The sequence below is a fragment of the Buceros rhinoceros genome, unplaced genomic scaffold (genome assembly GCF_000710305.1).
Source record: "Buceros rhinoceros silvestris isolate BGI_N320 unplaced genomic scaffold, ASM71030v1 scaffold39417, whole genome shotgun sequence".
Lineage (NCBI taxonomy): Eukaryota > Metazoa > Chordata > Aves > Bucerotiformes > Bucerotidae > Buceros > Buceros rhinoceros.
Window position 1 is genome coordinate 1 of NW_010423444.1, and position 17,275 is coordinate 17,275.

Genomic DNA, 17,275 nt, shown 5'->3' on the forward strand with positions numbered 1-17,275 from the left:
AACAGGAGAAGTTGCTAAGCCATCACAGAACCTAAAAACACCATCAGTACATGTTCTCACTGGGACCCTCTCTCCCTGCACACCACAGATAGACATCACGGATTCACATAACATTTCTTAACTTGGTGGATAAGCCAGACTGTCTGTTCTGCTCGTCATGACTGTAACTGTATAACAAAACTCTCTGAATACTGTGCCATTACCATGGTTATTAATCATTCTGCTTCTGTTTCAAGCGTGTGCTCTGCTGGATATACTGTGTTATGCCACAACCTGAGTACCAAAGCTAAACACATCTAAATCTACTCTTGTAATGACATTTCAACATAATTTACTCTTTCAATTTATATTTTTCTAAGCTCAAAAATATAAAAAAAGAAAAAGCTGGTATCAATATAGCTGCTGACCTTTGCAACTAAATAAATAGAGATAAATAAAAGACAGTTTTTAATCAGTAGACAACTTTGCAAATGTGAAACCTGTTTTGCCAGTGCTTGGAAGAATCCGTGGCTCCAGATGACAGACTCTGCATAAAAATGCAATTTTACAGAAAAGCAGATTTCTAGATATGTTTGAAAGAGAATGCAGGATTTCCATGACTTCACAAGCAGTCACTGTTCAGAATATTTATTTTAAAATATACCATATTAAAACCAAACAAGCCGTATTAAAACAAACAAAACCATGCAAAACTCCACATTATATTCTAGGATAAATCCATTTAAAAGCATCACCTTGAAAATAATAGAAAGTTCCCCTGACTTCAGCTGAAGGACTTCACAGAGGCCCAAGTCCACATTAGAAGACACAGTCTGTATTTTAAGCTAAACTAAGTTTAGTGTCTAGCTTTCTTTTTATTAGGCAGCAGCTGATACAGAACTGCAACGCCCTAAATTCAGCTGCCTTGGACATACATGTTCATATACACATACTATATTAGAAATAAATATTAATTTTTCACATAACCATATAAAAAACCTAACAGGCAGTGGACTACATTTTCTTTAATTTAGCCACGTACATTGGACCCCACGCTCTCCCTTTCTCAGGGAGAACCAGAAGTTCATGCTGTTGCATACCACTGAGAAAAGCAAATTCCTGGGAAACAGCTTTGGCCATTTCACTTATGTCTACAGGCAGAACATTACTGCAGGAGTTTAGAATGAGATTTATTACATCACTGTTTTCTGCCTTTGAGAGAGTGCATGTAGAATAGACCAACGATCCACCAGGGCGCAATGCTTTAAGAGCAGACCTACAAATAATGAAAGGAAAATATCAACATAAGTGACATATTGGGAGTGGAGGAACATGTAAAGACTTATAAATCTAGAGTTATAAATAGGTATAAATAAATATGAGAAAAATAACATCATGAAAACATCTTAACAGTATATAATTGACAGTTCAGGAAACTACCTGCAACACATTTTTGCTTTCTCGTTTATTAATGTATTCTCAGGCTAACTGAAGGTATTTTTTATACCACAGTGACAAATAGAAAGCAGCAGAAGCAGCAGTAGAAAATTGCAGAATATACTTGAAACATTTATATGCAGAGCACAACTGCGAAAACCCTGCAATTGTGCATACAAAACGGCTTACACATCAGAGGCGCTAGTCAGATACTTAGCTAGCTGCTTGCATGAACAAATACCAGAATGTATAGTCGCAGCAGTAGCCTGAACTAATTACTGGGCTGCAATTTTACACAAATTTCTGCAAATTCTGCAATTTATTTAGCAGGTAAGAGGACTCAGGGGTTTCACTGAGTCACTACTTTTCAACTTGATTTCCTAAGGAGATATGACTTATCAGATCATGTTGCCTGTCCAAGTACCCTTCATCTATTAACTTGTTGACAAATTTTGACTAAACAAAGGCAAAATAGTCGCTTAAGTATTCTGAAAGCTTCATGACTACTGGTGGATGGACAGAACAGAGGTTCTTTTTCACTTCCCCACTGAAACAGAGTTGAAAGAGACTGGTTTCTTTCCATTAAAGCAGATCTGCAAGGTCCTTTCTCGACAGATAAAAGATAACCTATAAGAGTATAGAAATGACATATGCAATCCACATCCACCTACTGCAAATTAAAAGAACAAGGAGCAAAATCTGAAATCTTGCACTACAGAAGAGCATTCTTCGAATCTGCTACCACCACATAACTGAAGGAGGAAGCTACACTAAGGGTTCATTTGCTATTAATGTAATGCCTTTTAATTATACACTTTGGAGCCTTCAAGGACATAATGGCTCCAAGACCAAGTTGTGAGTATTCAAACAGATCACTTCGCTGCTTCTGGAAAACAGATACTACCTGGGCTGAAGCAAATACCACATTAAAATACAATTGTTCACTCCCTTTGTTTAAAAACAAGAGAATCCGAACAGGCGAATGCCGTTACTCAGCAGGCACTCAGGGGATCCTGAGCGTGTCGTTAGGAATTTAGCATGACACACAGAGTCATGCTGTACAGAAAAAACACTGAATAATCTTGGATTGGTCAATTTTAGGGACAATACTGCATTGACGATGCATAAAAGAAAAAAGAAGGAAAAAGAAACCCAACAAGTCCTCAAACCAGATGAGGTGAGCAGCCCTCAAATGCAGCAATCCTGATTCCAAGCCCAGATAATGGCTTGCAAACACAATGCCGTTGAAACAATTCCTCCAGAGACAATCTGAGGACTTGCTAAGGTTGATATCTGAACAAAAGCAGTTGAGAAAGGAAAGTAGTAAATACAAGGGGGAAAAGATAAGTCCTTTTAACAGGATGGGGCCTTCTCAGGGAAAGAATCAATAAAGAAATGCCTCATCACAAGCAGGATCAAAGAAAATCACAGAACAAAATTACCCTGAAAGTCCTGTCTGAAATAATAAGGAAACACCAAGACAAGTGACTGTTTCAGACAGAGATAATATAACTCTGCTCACCTTCCCAGGTGAAAACTCCTGCGTATTACACCCAATCTGTTTCTCTGGGGAGTGTAACTTTATCTTGATCATTTCTTCTACGAGCCTTGGTTATGCTAATCAGCAAGCCAAGTCCATATTTTACTGGAGTCTATATGGCTCCAATTTTAGTTAGCATAAAAGAACAGAGCTCTCTCAGCTGATGATGCTCAAAGAAAAATCCTTTAATGCCTTTATTGTATCAGTCTTCAGTAAAAAGACGGAGAGTGAGCAGATGGCTAGCACATTTAGCCTAAGTGAGCAAGCGGTTCAAGATCAGCCTGTTATAGGTAAAGAACAGGTTACAGAGTACTTTGGTAGTCTGAATATTTTCAATTTAACTGGGCCTAATGGACTCATTCTAGGATACTTCCAAAAGTAGCTAAAGCTATCCCAAACCTGCAAGCTTATCTCAGAGCTGAGTAGCCCTTGAGGGTCTGCAAAAATGTTTAAGGATGTTTTAGACACTGGTTGATATAGGACAACATTTACAACGCCACCTTGAGACAGGCAAACAGAGCAGGCCTCACCCTAACGGCACTTTCAGATCTTATTTTCTGAAATTCTGCATTTGAAATTCTGTATTTGAATTACCCAGCTTGAGATATTCATCCTTCCTCCACTCTGCATCCCAGAGATACTCATTAGCAGGCTACAAAAGCACCAGTACTGGACCTGAGGTTCTAAGCTGTCCACTGTCTCTCCAGCTACCTTCCTCACTTGCAGCCGTTCTGCTGTGGCTGCAGCTGTTCACTGAAAAGGGCAGGGTTTATGCTGCTGCCCTCTTGGCTGTCAGTACAACCACAGTATACCCAGATGTATGAAAGATGACCACTGTAGAGCAGAGGAGGAATGTACAACCTCCTCATCTAATGAACAAGCCAGCAAGAGAACCGCTCAATGGTTGGTGGTCTCCTTGGCCTCATACCAGTTCTGGTAAACACAAAAGGATTTTATTTTTCCATCCATGTAGTAATTGCTTGCTATCTATAGCTGTCACATTAGAGCTCAAAGAGAACAGGGCTTAAGTTTAAACGGGCTCTCAAAGTTGAGCTGATCCTCAGAGTATTATTAGAAATCACCAACTTTGCTCATTTTCATTAGAATTTTCTTAGAATGTTTTTGCGTGACAATCGAGAGGTACTCTTACCATACCTGATAACTTTACTCATTGAAGCAGATAATGGCAACTGTTTTCCTACCTGAAAGAAGGATACTACATGAACATTTAAACAAGTGAGGAAATATTTTTACCATGTAAATGTGGAAAAGGTAAAAGTATATACCAAGAAAGCAGATATAGCTACAGATATAACTTCCAGGGTTACAAGCCTGGACACTTGCTAAGTGTCCTTTTCTTACAATATCTAAAGCAACAACCATTGAAGACAACACTTTCAAAGGCACCATACTCCTACAACTGGGGCAGAGATTCAGAGGAAACAGCAGCACAGGCTTCTGAACAAAATCCTGAAAATCTCACATCAAAATTCCCCTAACTCTAAGCCTCCTTAGCTTGGGAATCTTCACCTGTCCATGACCCCAAAAGGCTAGGCTGCTCAGTGCAGTTATCTTTATTCTGAACCTAAGTCACGAATTACAATACCTAAGGAGGATTAGTTTACACTGCAAGGTTAATCAATGTATCTATCCATCTTGTCAAGTTCAGCAACAGCTGTTTCAGTGGCTGTGTTCAAAGTCAACTGACCGCCGCCATCCCTTATTAAACCGTGCTTGGCTTTGATAAACCTGTGCTGAGCTGCAAAATTCAAAGTGAAGTGCTGGGCTCAAAGTCACAGGGTGATATGGCACTGGGCTAAGCAGATTCACGGATTTTGGTCCCTTCGACGTCAGCATGACCAAGTTTTCATCCATAAGAGAATTTGTTCAAATAAATTTAAGAAACTAGACTTCCTTCATTGTCAATGAAGGGAAACAAACTTATCCAAGGGATATTTCAGAGCGGAGCTTAACGTACAGACACCTGTCAGAATCCTGTCAGAATACACTGCTGCTATGACCCCACCATCTAAGAAGCTAAGGTTCCTCTTACACTAGGCATCTTGATTATCCCCCAAAATCATTACTTAAAGCTTGACTCATAGTTGAAGGAATTTTGGTTCCTGCTATAAGGTAGTTTGTAACTTCTAAAAACGGGCTCCAAATCTAGAAAGATGATAAAGAATGCTAGGGCAAAAGTTTTTTTTTCAAGAAATACATTATTTTAAAGCAGTTTTATTTAGTTTATTTCTCAAGATTTAATTTAAACCTAACAACGGAGAAGATGCTAACAATAAATTAGGGAAAACAGAACAGTATTACTCTTTAATATCTCAGGGAAAAAAGACCAGTCTAGAGGCACACAATGACTCTAAAACCAAGAAACTCTTACATGCAACTAAAGCGTAGTTAGCCAGAACCTAAAAAGATGATTTTTCACACTTACAGATAATTAAACTTGATAGCTGACAATTTTTCATTCTAAAAGTCTCGGTGTTTCAAATATCCATTTAAAAATAGGCAGACAATAAATACATATTTCATACTATAGCTGACACCTGCATGTCCAGCCTACTCCTCCTATACTTGGGTTTATGTTGCATGCCATTGGAAGGGTCAGCATTAATTACGTTAATCAATAATTTTCAATATTAAAGTAAAAAAGATTACATATTTTAGGGCGATTTAAAAATAATACAACACTTCAACAGTGCCATCTTTTGGCAACTGGGATGTATTTCTTCTGCTTAATATGCAAGACAATGTCTGATCAGAATAAAAAAATGCCACCTCTTTTATCAGCTATTTAAGAAACAAAGCATCTCAAGATGCACTTGCTTTTATGCTCAGTGCTATTCCTTTTATTGACTAAAGATATCACATATTTCCTTCTTCCTCTTACAAGAGTCCACATACATTGTGGTAATACTGCCTGTGCATTAGAGGTTTTGCTTTTATTTCTCTAAATCAAGTCAAAACAATAAGGAAACTCCTCGTGTCAAAATACTGATGTTTTTTTAAACACTCATGTGACACACAGTGACAGAGGCGCACAGGAGACTGAGACAAGACAGAGAGTTCAAGTATTCTCTCCATACCCCAAGCATGTACTCCCTCTGCTCCCCTCTAAGTAAGCTTTACTACTGCAGAGAGACATTGCACCTCAGAATAACACCGTAGCAACAGGAGAAACATGAAATGAACTGCTTTTTTCAGCATTAGATTGAACTGTTAAATAAAAGTAGTAGACACAGTCACCAAAAAACCCTCCCCAAACAACTAACCAAACACCACTAACCTAAAAACCCCACCCTGTTCTGTTGTAGCAAAATTTTTTTAAAAAAAACTCTGATAAATAAAATTTCTATAGCAAACAACGTTAAATTCTTCTAAAGCAAAGGCTGAACCTTCATTTTAACATTATTGAGCTTTCCTCTAATGCACGGGGACATCTGAAATACTCATCCTGTTAACAGAGGGCTACAAGATATCCTTTGCAATGCAGAACTGCAGTGCCTTTGGAATGGCAACAGATAGGTTTACTTCCCATTGTTAGATTTCAGAGCCACAAGTGCCAATGCAATACTCAAGAATTCTGCTTCCACTCTCAACATTGCAGCTGCCTCACTCATTCACAAGCTGGGTTTCCGCAACAGCAAGGCTGTTTCTAGCTGTCTAGTCTCCAGCAGCCAGAGATAGTCCGTGGTGACAAATCTTCGATCCTGTTGTCATTTTAGTCATCCTGGAATTATCCTCTTACTTTACACACTCTCAGAGGTCCATCCCTCTTCCCAACTTAAATTTATTATTTACAAGAAAAGACATATATAGCCCACACAGCTACAGAAGGGAGAACAAAAGACCTTTGCAGCCTGCTACGGTGTTTGCCACACAGCTTTAGGGTTTCTTCTTGCAGCTTATGAAACACAGATATACACAGTAAAGGACTGAAGGTAGAATTAAAGAAAAATTTGTGTCTGAATTTAAAATTGTGATCCCAAAACAACTGCCTAGCTGCTGGGTAGCTTATTTCTTCATTTGTGCAATTATTTATTAATTCAATAAACTTTGTTTTGCAACACACCATAAGGGTCTTGATCCACAAGCTACTCACGGGGCACTGCCAAAGGCTTAAAATCAGAAACTATTCATTTTAACATCTCTGACGGAATACAACATGGAGCCTCAACAATGTCCACAGCACTTACTCTTTGTAAAGAAATTCAAACCAAAACCTCACTAACGGTGTTTCGGGGAATGGCACAGCACAAACACACGACATTCAAGCGTATGAAATTAGAACAAAAAACCAAAGGCCCCTGTCCAGGCAGCAGATATCCAACAGTCTTTATCTGGAGGTGTAAGGAAGCACAGACAGGGGACATAGTTTGCACAGCCAGACACCCTGGACAGCATGCCAAATTTGGGGCCTGTGGCCAGCAGTCTATATAATATAAACTATTCAGATTTTCCAAGGTAGAAAGTCGTTACAGAAGGAATCATCCACACAACCCACAGAAGATTTGTTGGTCTAACAGCTGCAATTCTAAAAGATTCCCAGTGAAGCTAACTGACTAGACAGTTATGGATAACAAGTGGATTAAATGGGCAGCCACAGAGGAGCAAAGGGAAAAAAACCCAGAGAAACAGCTGAAGAACAATGTGATGAAGCATTTCTCAATGTGATTTTCTCCACTTTTCTATTAGCTTTCTTTCTCCACAGAAAATGGCACCTGCTCACTTCTTTCCTCAGCTCACCTCTTCACCTCCAGTATCACAGTTTAGCATTCCCTCAGGTCACTCCAAAATACCCCTGAACTTTACCCAGGGAGTTCCTGTGCAGGAATCCCTCATGTGCCGGAACAGAATTCTGTGGCACGAGATCGCTGCCGTATTTCTGGAGGAACACCCTTGTGCTTCTACTTCCCCCATGACATTCAGCCCCGCCATCCTTTCAATGCCTGACTAAAACTGAAGCAACTTGTATGATGGTAAACATTTCTAAAGGTTCAAGACACTGTCTCTCCTTGCCTTTGCAACAAACATTAAAGGTTGAGATTTTTTCACCATCAGCAAATCACAAACAAAACTGAATCACTTTGCCTGGACAAGACAACTAGCTAATTGCGAGAATCTTCCTTTTTCACTTTGTCATTACCAAGGCTTTTTTCTTAAGCAAAGCAGAAATGGAACAGTGGAACCATATACTAAATATATGATGGTATATTTACAAAAACAACATTTGCCTTCACTCTACAACAACAAAAAAACTCCCACAATTAAAAGCACACAATTCCTCTTCCAGATACATGTGGAAGACTACATTTCAGTGAAAACAGAGAGGTGACACTGAAGGCAAGAATAAAACCCAATAAATCACAGTATTTACTACACGCTACATGAAAACGACTCTTTAACAAATAAATCTATGACTATGCATATTCTATGAAAACGCATCACTAATTTTCACATAACAGAAAAAACACAGCTTGTAACTTCAGGTTTATTAGACTTGTGTCCTACGTTTTCAACGAAAGTTTTAAAATTTATTCTAAGATATTTTTTCAAAGGTCTGGATTTCAGAAAATAAAGCGGATCCTGTCCGATGCAGATTAACCTTGAGAGACTCACGATGCCAGTTCTACCTGATGACTTAAGGGAACCAAACGACAAGCTCATTTTTCTTCCCATGTGTGCAGATTGGTAAACCACCATAGAAAGCGGCTGCACGATGAGCAATCTCTGCTTTGGGACTGAAGCAGCAAAACAAACACTCATGGTTTAAGTACGCTTTAATTCAGAAAAATAAGTTCATTATATTTGGGTTGAGTTTTTTTAAATTTTTTCTTCCAAGTAAAAGCAAGTGCACAACCCTCCTAGCTCCCAAACTTCTCAATGAAAAAGGGGAAAAAAAACCCCAAAACCTCCATCTCAAAACTTCTGGTAACCTTTTCCTGAAAAAGATCACCAAATTCAAATACTATGTTATGACTGATATCCAAAGCACAGAAGTTCTTTCTACAGTTCCTTCATTTTATCTCTTTATTGCACTCCGCCTGTAAGCGGAGATATGTATCAGGCACAGTTCCTTAAAAATCACGTTTATAAAACAGGGATTGAAACATTTCATTAACTAGGAAGAATAAAGGGTATTCTGAATTCCTCAAGCTGAGTTTAATGCTTCATCCTAAGTTCTGAAAAATGAGAATACATACAACTCAAAAGAGATCAACTAGGAAAATGAGCATTTCGTATGGCTTATTTTGCCACCAGTAATCCAAAGCACACTTCAAACATCTCGTGCTCCCTGATTTCCCCCAAACCTCTTCTCTTCCTGTGTGCATGTCTTAGGCATTCAAAACAATCTCCCTTGGGGTAACTACTAGAAAGAAAAAGAGGTGAAAAAGGAAAGTCAGACAATACGTATCTCTTAAAGTTAGTCTGAGTTCCTGTAGACAAGAACTCTATTAAACACCAATTAGAGCTCTTTAACTACTGAGACATGATGTGTAGAGAAGAGTTACAGTAGTCTGAATGCCTTTGCTGCATTTTCTAAATCGTATCCTCTTGGATTTATTTTCAGCTCAAGCCTAACACAGCTTGTTTCAGCTGCAGTAACCGGTCCAGGAATAATTACAACATCTGTAACAGTTTTATGACCAAGTTATTATGCACAACCCGAAATCTAATTTCTATCTGAGAACTGGTAACATGGGTAAATACACTTATGGGAACCACTGCATTTTGTGCTAGCATTCAGTATCAGGAGAAGAATATTCCTTCCTTATTTTGCAGTTTGTTTTCTGCATGAACATTTCAAATAATAACAAGATTTGCAGCGCGTTCTTGGATTAGAGCACTCAGCAGGGATGCGTTGGTTTTGGTATTAACAATCATTACAATCTCAATTTCCTTCAAATCAGTGGTGCCCTCAGTGCTTATAAAATTTGCTGTTCAGCATTTTTGCCACTTATTTAAATTTCAGATTTTATACAGACTGGAGTAGGAAGATTGCTGCATCAGTTTCAACACTTTTTCCAGACCTTCACTCTCTGAAGTACTTATGTGTACTCTATGTACTTAACGAATTACACTGTATTGCAAAAAACGCTTTTCCTTCCTTCACTTCCTCACTGATATCTCCAGCTTTCCCTCCAAGCAGACCTATTAAAAACGCCAAAAGCACAAGATGACCAAACCCAGAAGAAGATGGTAAGATTACAAGTGAAGCATTTCCTTAATTAAGAAGGAAGGAATCTCAAATTTTGGGGTGACAGTCAGTTGATAGAAACAAAAACAGAGCTCCCCTCTGCATTTCATTCCTCTCATTTGGGTGTTATTCTTATACTTCATACTATTGCTAAACTGAAATAATGCTCCGTCCTTATACTTCAAGCTTCATCTTCAAATCACGCAGTATTTCTTAAACTCCTGTCAACAAAATTGCTGTGATGCAGCTTTATACTTGTTTGTTTTACAGATACAGGAACCAATGAAAGAAATTTTCAGGAGCATAAAGCACCAGGTCATCTGAATAGATAAGCCAGAGGTAGCTCTGCATGAGCTGACTCACATAAAATGCAATACAGCTGGATTAGTGTAGGTTCAGCCTTCCTTAGCATTACTGAAGTATCAGAAACGGGTTTCAAACTCAACTTTTTACTTATCATTATGCACTCTGGCCATAAAACAAAGACTTGAATAGGGTATCGTTCCACAACTTTTGTTTTGCCAAACTTCTAATGCACTTGCATGAATCATTTAGCCTTTCCTGGTTCATTTTATAATTTCCTTTTTCCCTGCCTTACAGAATCTGAGATGTCTTTAAAATTGGAAATACATTCTGAAGCGATCAAAGGAACTATAAAATTACAGTGGACAGCTGTATCATTTATTATCAGGTAAAATATTTGACATACACGTAATACTTGTAATCTCTAACTCTTGAACATAACCATTTAATTCATATACTCCAAATTCTTTTAAAAGACCAGCCAGTGCATGTAACAATAGACTCAATCTACAGAACTACTCAGACCTACGTTGAACAATGACATTGAAATTATCATCCTTTTACTTCAATTTACAAATCAAAGGTATTTTGTCCTTAAAAATCTAATTCTTATTGCTGTTGCTACAGTAAAGCATACTCTCAACAGAAGCAAAGTTCTCTTGATTCAGGAATAATTCGATTAAATGAATTAGTCTCCTTATCTTAAATTCAAGGTTCCTGCTGTCTTGAGTTCTCCACTTCAGGATTACAATCCTGAGTGATTTATGCAAATTCTCAAAATTACCCTGCATGATAAATGCTTTCTTTTGGTAGGGGCTCACAAATTGGGTTTTATATGTCAGGAATCAAAATGCAAAAATTGAAACAGGTCAATGTTTTAAATGTGATTGATTTCTTCAAAGGAAATGGGTGACATGATGCATTACTGCAATAAGATACTCATATTTTTGTTATAAATCATAGGCTTCAGGTAGGCCTTTTTCAACTGTATGTCATACAAAACTATCTTGAACTGCTGCAATGGGAATTCTCCATAAAAACTTCCTTTTTCTTTTTTATAATATGTTATTTTTCCCTCAATTTGCTTTGACAGATGGATTTCAGGTGTGACTTATTTTGTAAAAAACACTCAAGTCTAGAAAGTCTAGAAGGTATTATTGGGAATTCACTTTTTTTATCAGTGAGGAAAAAAAGGTACAGTTTGAAATTCTTCACAAATGCTAGCCTATCACTGGTAACACTAAAAAGTGTAATACATGGGTAGATGTTCTTGAATATAAACAATCCTCTTTGCCCCTCCAAACCCCACACTCTCTTACTTTTTTGCCCTATTAATTACGATCAGCAGTCTTTCTGTGCTACAAGTAGTCAGATGGGTATTAAATTCAAACAGTCTGTAAGAATGTGCAAGAGCAGACTCAATCTCTTCACATAAACAGCCCAGAAAGCAAATTCTGAAGCAACATTAAGTAATGACCGAAGTGATTGTTGGTAACCCATCCTGACTTACAGCTCGGTTATCAAAAACCGTAGTAAGAGAACCACAAGGGATAATTCTGTGAAAGAACAACAAAAGGAGTTTGGGGAAGAATGCCCAGCTTGGCAAGTTTATCAACTACTCTCACAGACAGTTATAAAACACAGTATTAAAAATTATATGTTTGCTTTTGTGTCAGCAGAGGAATGTATCTGAAACCATATTAGCTGTGTCCACCAAAACTATTTTGCTATGGTACTAGACTGTTCTGAGCCATTTCAGACTGTGAGTAATCTAGGTGAGTTAAGCAAGTTACGAGGACTGCAGAGCAGTACGGTAGCAGAGGACCTAGGCCCCAATGCTTATATTACCCCATAAGAATTTCCATGTTCACATTAACCTAGATCAATTGTTTATTCAGAACAGCACTGCAACAACATATTCTTCACGTTCTTTTCACATGGTGAAACCTGGTTTTGGTTATTAAACATGACAAATCTTGCCCCCACATCATTCTCATTAATTATGGAAAGCTCCTTTAATAGCTTTTCCTTGCTCTTCTCACCTTAGCAGCTGAAATTGTAGAGATGGTAACTCTTTCCTTTGTATTAGTCTAAGCGTAGCTTGCTGAATATCAGAGGAGAATAGCCAACTTTTGTCATTTGAACAAGGAGCATCAACCAGTACCTATCAGAAAAAAAAAGGAGCAAGTAAGATAATTCATGAAGATATTCACTTTCTGAACACTGTGTGCCAAACATCTACTCTATGTACTTTTGCAAACACTTAGAAGACACTTTTTATTTTCCATTCTAGGAGCAGAAATGATCCAAATACTAGTTAGAGAAGTTTTCATGGAGTTATTGGAGGTGGAGGGGTAGAGGTGGGGCTGGGCAGAGATAAGGAATTACTGCTCCAAATGTACCCTCTCCCTGAATTGAATACCTGTCACTTGCTTCCCTCTTTCCTAATTACACATTATGTAAAGAACACTGCTGCAAGGTATTCAGAATTCACTAGCAAGGCTAAACAGGAAACATCACCTAACGCATGAAGAAACACGCAACAGGCTTTATAAAGTGATTCCTGAGGCTCTGCAAATCCTGTACATGATCTTGGCTCCCCTTGATAGGTCAGATAGCTTTGTGGGGGCCAAAAAAACAGAAAAAAGGGAGCAGCATAGGAAGAAAAAGAAGAATGCAGAAATATCATTTGCTAATAAGTAATAATGTTACCTTGTCATATAATTCAGGCTTAAGATCTCCCATTTGTCTACCATCCAGTTTAGAGACCGTCACTAAGTTAATCAATGGATCCGGGATGAAGGATTCTATTGTCTGTTTCAACCACCTTGACCTCAAATCATCATATTCGTTACAGTGAAACTGACCTTAAAAAATTAAAAATAAGTAAGTAAACATCCTAAAATAAGTCTTTATTATTTTCTGGTTTGGTTTTTTACAAATGCAAGGAGTTACACTGATTTCAGAAGTTCTACTCCTTTGCTGTGACTACCATAGTTTACACCTTATCTGCTTATGTTATTGCACATTTCGTAACACTGCTGAATTTTATAAACCTGAGTAAATTTCAACATGCTCCTACAGAGCAATCCATAAATATTTACTAGCAAATACTTACTGTAGCAATAGACTTCCACAGTAACAAAAAAACCCTTTAAACATGATCCATATCCACACGGTCCAAAGACCAGTGCTAAGTGAGTGCCTTTCTGGGCTTCCTAAGCCACTGCCTAAATGAAGCACACGCTCCTTATTAATTACTTGCCTTTTAAATAAATGAAACAACAGGTTTGTGCATCCTAAGCCGAGCAGATCAACCCCCTAATCATAGGAAATTTAAGCTAGAAGTGTTCTAACAAAAGCCTTTTTAGTTGCACTTACTTTTAACAATGTAGCCAGAGTAGTTACCCTTTCAGAAGGGTGGTACTGCTGTGGCTTGAACCCAGGCCAGAAACACAGCATGGCATTTTTTCGTTAGTCCTGCTTTCCAGTTTAATAAATTTTCTATTTTCATATCTCCATAGGTTGTCCTACACCACGCTTGCCACACACAACACGGTACATCTTACCATTCTTTGAGGTATATTAAGAACCAACTTTCTTACATCTTACATTTTCAGAAACAATTTGGTATCTTCAGAAGCAGCCAGGGGATAAAGGCAGGCTTTTCCCAAACCTTTTGAAAGGGCAAGCCACATTTCATTTACCTCGTTGGCATCACCTCATTAATCTAGAAGAGGGAGGGAGAACCAGCTGAAATCAACAGGTGCAGGTGGTGATAGTAATAGTCTCACCAGGAAGAACATACGGTGCTGTGAACATTTGGAAACAATTACTACCCAGGCAACATACAAACCTGGAAATGGCAATCACAGTTTGCTTTAACTCCCTGGCCTGGAAGAACAGAGCTGCTGCCTGATGTGGCCTTCCGGACACTGTGATTATCTTAGTGCCCTTCTGCAACATCTCGGTGGACTGAGACACAGAGCTTATTAAATACCAGTATAGACCAATTCCTCATCATAAGCTTTCTTCCTCTGCCTAGACCATGCACATTTAACCTGTTACACTCTATTTTACATCAGTACACTTAAACTTACTTACATTATTTGCAGAGCACTGGCCAGAAAGGTAGCAGAGGAAAAAGAAAAAAAAGTACAAGCATTCTAAGATTGCAGCTTACTTACCTCCCTGTGCCAAGTAATCTACACGATTTTAAGTAAGTTCTTGAGAAGTAACAATAAGGGAATGAGTAGAAGAAAAATATAGAGCCATTCCACTTTTGTCTGTCAGTCTGCAGTAACTTGTATTTAAATAACTACTGCGTTGTTTATCCTCTTTAAGGCAAAGAAACCTCATAAAAATCTTACAAAGCAGCATGGAACTACTTTGAGTATAAATTGTTGATTGTTTTTTTGCTCCCAACCCAAACGTTGTACAGAAGACAGGCACAAGTGAAACAGCCCAGGCACAGAGCCAGGGATCAGCTTCTAACAGCACCTCAGTACATTACCTGGATAGGCGCACTGCAGTATAGCTACCGATTTACCCCCTGGTGCAGCACAGAGATCCAAAATGTCTTCACCATCTTTCACTTCTAACGCCAACACTGGCAACAGCGAAGCAGCATTCAGCAGGTAATACTCTTTCAGTTTACCAGCCTGGTGTTTTTGTGCAGGGAATCTCCCAGGATTACTCCTGATGTAACACTTTAACGATGATGGAAGATAGGGCATACTTCCTTGAAAGGCAGGACGATATCCTTCCACGCGCAAGGTGCTCTCCAGTGGAGTGGACTGGCTGAACTTGTTAAGCAGAATGGCGTACTGCCAGCACAATGGGTATGTGAGAACATCTCTAGATCGAAACAAGGAAAAGCTATTTAGTAACCTGGCAAATAAAATGAGCTTTCCATAGCACAGGAAGCCTTTTCTTACAAGTGTCACAATCTCACCATTGGATGATTCTGGTATAATCAAAAAGGAAACATTTTGACTAAATATGTTTAAGAAAACTATTTTAATAGGAAATTAAACCACCATTTCCTCTAATTGCATTTAAAATACTAACTTCTTCTGAAACAAGATGTCCTCTGTTTTTCCTAATTCTTTAACAAATGACTGTAGAAGTTATAAATTATGAAGCACATAATACACTTCCAGACTATATATAAAGTAATTCCCAAAGGACAAAGAACAACTGTAATATTAATTGTAAGTATCACAATGAAAAGAATCACACTGGCTTTGCAATGGTTATTCCAGCAAACATAGTAAAATGTGTTTTTTTACCAGTGTTCTTTTCTAAATTCTTTTTATGTTCTGTGAACACTAGGCCAGAAAAACATAAATAAAAAAAAATAGTGCTTATATGGTAGGAAAAAGATTGTTCATATTTCAGTTCACTTTTTCAGACCCTTCTTACAGGGATCGCTCTCATTTTCTATTTAAATTTCTCTCAGTATTTTTTCATTTAGCCTCAGAAAATACTCCTCATGAATATTCACTGTCTAAAAGGAAAAAAACCACATTGATCCAACTTAAAAGAGTTTTTAAGTTGATTCGGTTAAATTAATACTATATATATATATGCTTTTTTTAAAAAAAACAATGGAGACATGCATTTTACATTACTTTTTAATCCAAAGAGGCTGACCCAAAAGGTTATTCAAAGGAATCACATGGTTTCTAACACTGATCACATAAAATGCTTTTCTATTCAAAGAAACATGGCACTGATCATGGGAGCACTTCTCATGAACGTTAGGTCAAAATCAGCTGGTTTTGTTCAAATCCCTGTTGAAAAGTATATGAGCTAAGCAGTGAACTTCTCCAGAGGGGCCCTTCTGCTGGCTTTCCTATGAGTAACAAACACCAGCTAGCAGGGAAGGGAAGATTTCTTCTCTCAATACTGCAGACAGTTCTTTAGTGGCTGTGCGATCAAGGCCCAAATTAAGTGATAGTCTTTTCTGTACACGTTGTTAATATTAAATTTTTCTAACGAAAGAAATCAGAGGTTGTACTTCTAACATCCTTGTCGCAGTCTCTCAAGATACTACAAAGCTGTAGAAAAAAAAACCCCAGTCATAACAACAGATGTCAAGTATAAAGCGATGCTATTTGGCATGTATTTTTACAAAACAGTCAGCAAACACATAGAATGAAAGTCTTCTTGTAGTGCATACGTATACAGAACATCATGTCCAAAAAAAATCAAGTCAAGGAAAGAACTAAGAAATCCCAAGTTTTAGCCTTCTGCTATTTAACACTTTTATGTTAGTTCTAAACGGAAAATAAGCTGAAACAGTTGTTACAGTTCATCAATCTTTTCAAAGTTATTTTATGACATACTTAAAAAAAATAACAGAACCTCTCCTCTCCATCTCCCCAAAACAACAGACCTGACACTGGTCCATTTATCTCCCAGTTCCGTTGTGTACTGCTTCTCAAAATGATCCAGAACAACTTGACATAACTGCTTTTGAAGTTTTCCTTTTGTTTTATTTTCCAGCTTCAGAGAAAGGAGGAAAAAAGAAAAGCAGCAAAACCAAACACATGAAACCCTCCTAGTTCTCAACAGAATCATTAAAACAACATTTTAGCAACTTAAAACAACTTAGCAATATCAGGATGTTCAAATACCAACGACACGTGATCAAGACATACAGAAATTTCAGAGAACAAATAAGTTAAGCTAACCTACTCTCTTCTTCCTGACCTGTGAAGAGGTCATTCAAAGATTGTTGATAATACTCCTTATCCACTATGCTAATTAAACCTGGGACTCTAATATATCAGGAGCAAAAT

General features: G+C 37.9%; 1 protein-coding gene across 1 annotated transcript; it reads right to left on the reverse strand.

The window, feature by feature from the left end:
* Positions 1-993: 993 nt before the first annotated feature.
* NSUN3 (NOP2/Sun domain family, member 3) lies at positions 994-16,988 on the reverse strand (the record flags this gene model as incomplete). The annotated part of the gene is made up of 5 exons (XM_010140421.1): positions 994-1,255; positions 12,512-12,633; positions 13,182-13,336; positions 14,983-15,326; positions 16,870-16,988. Coding segments are annotated over 5 exons (1,002 nt in total), but the record flags the coding sequence as incomplete, so codon positions are not given.
* Between the last annotated feature and the right edge of the window lie 287 nt (positions 16,989-17,275).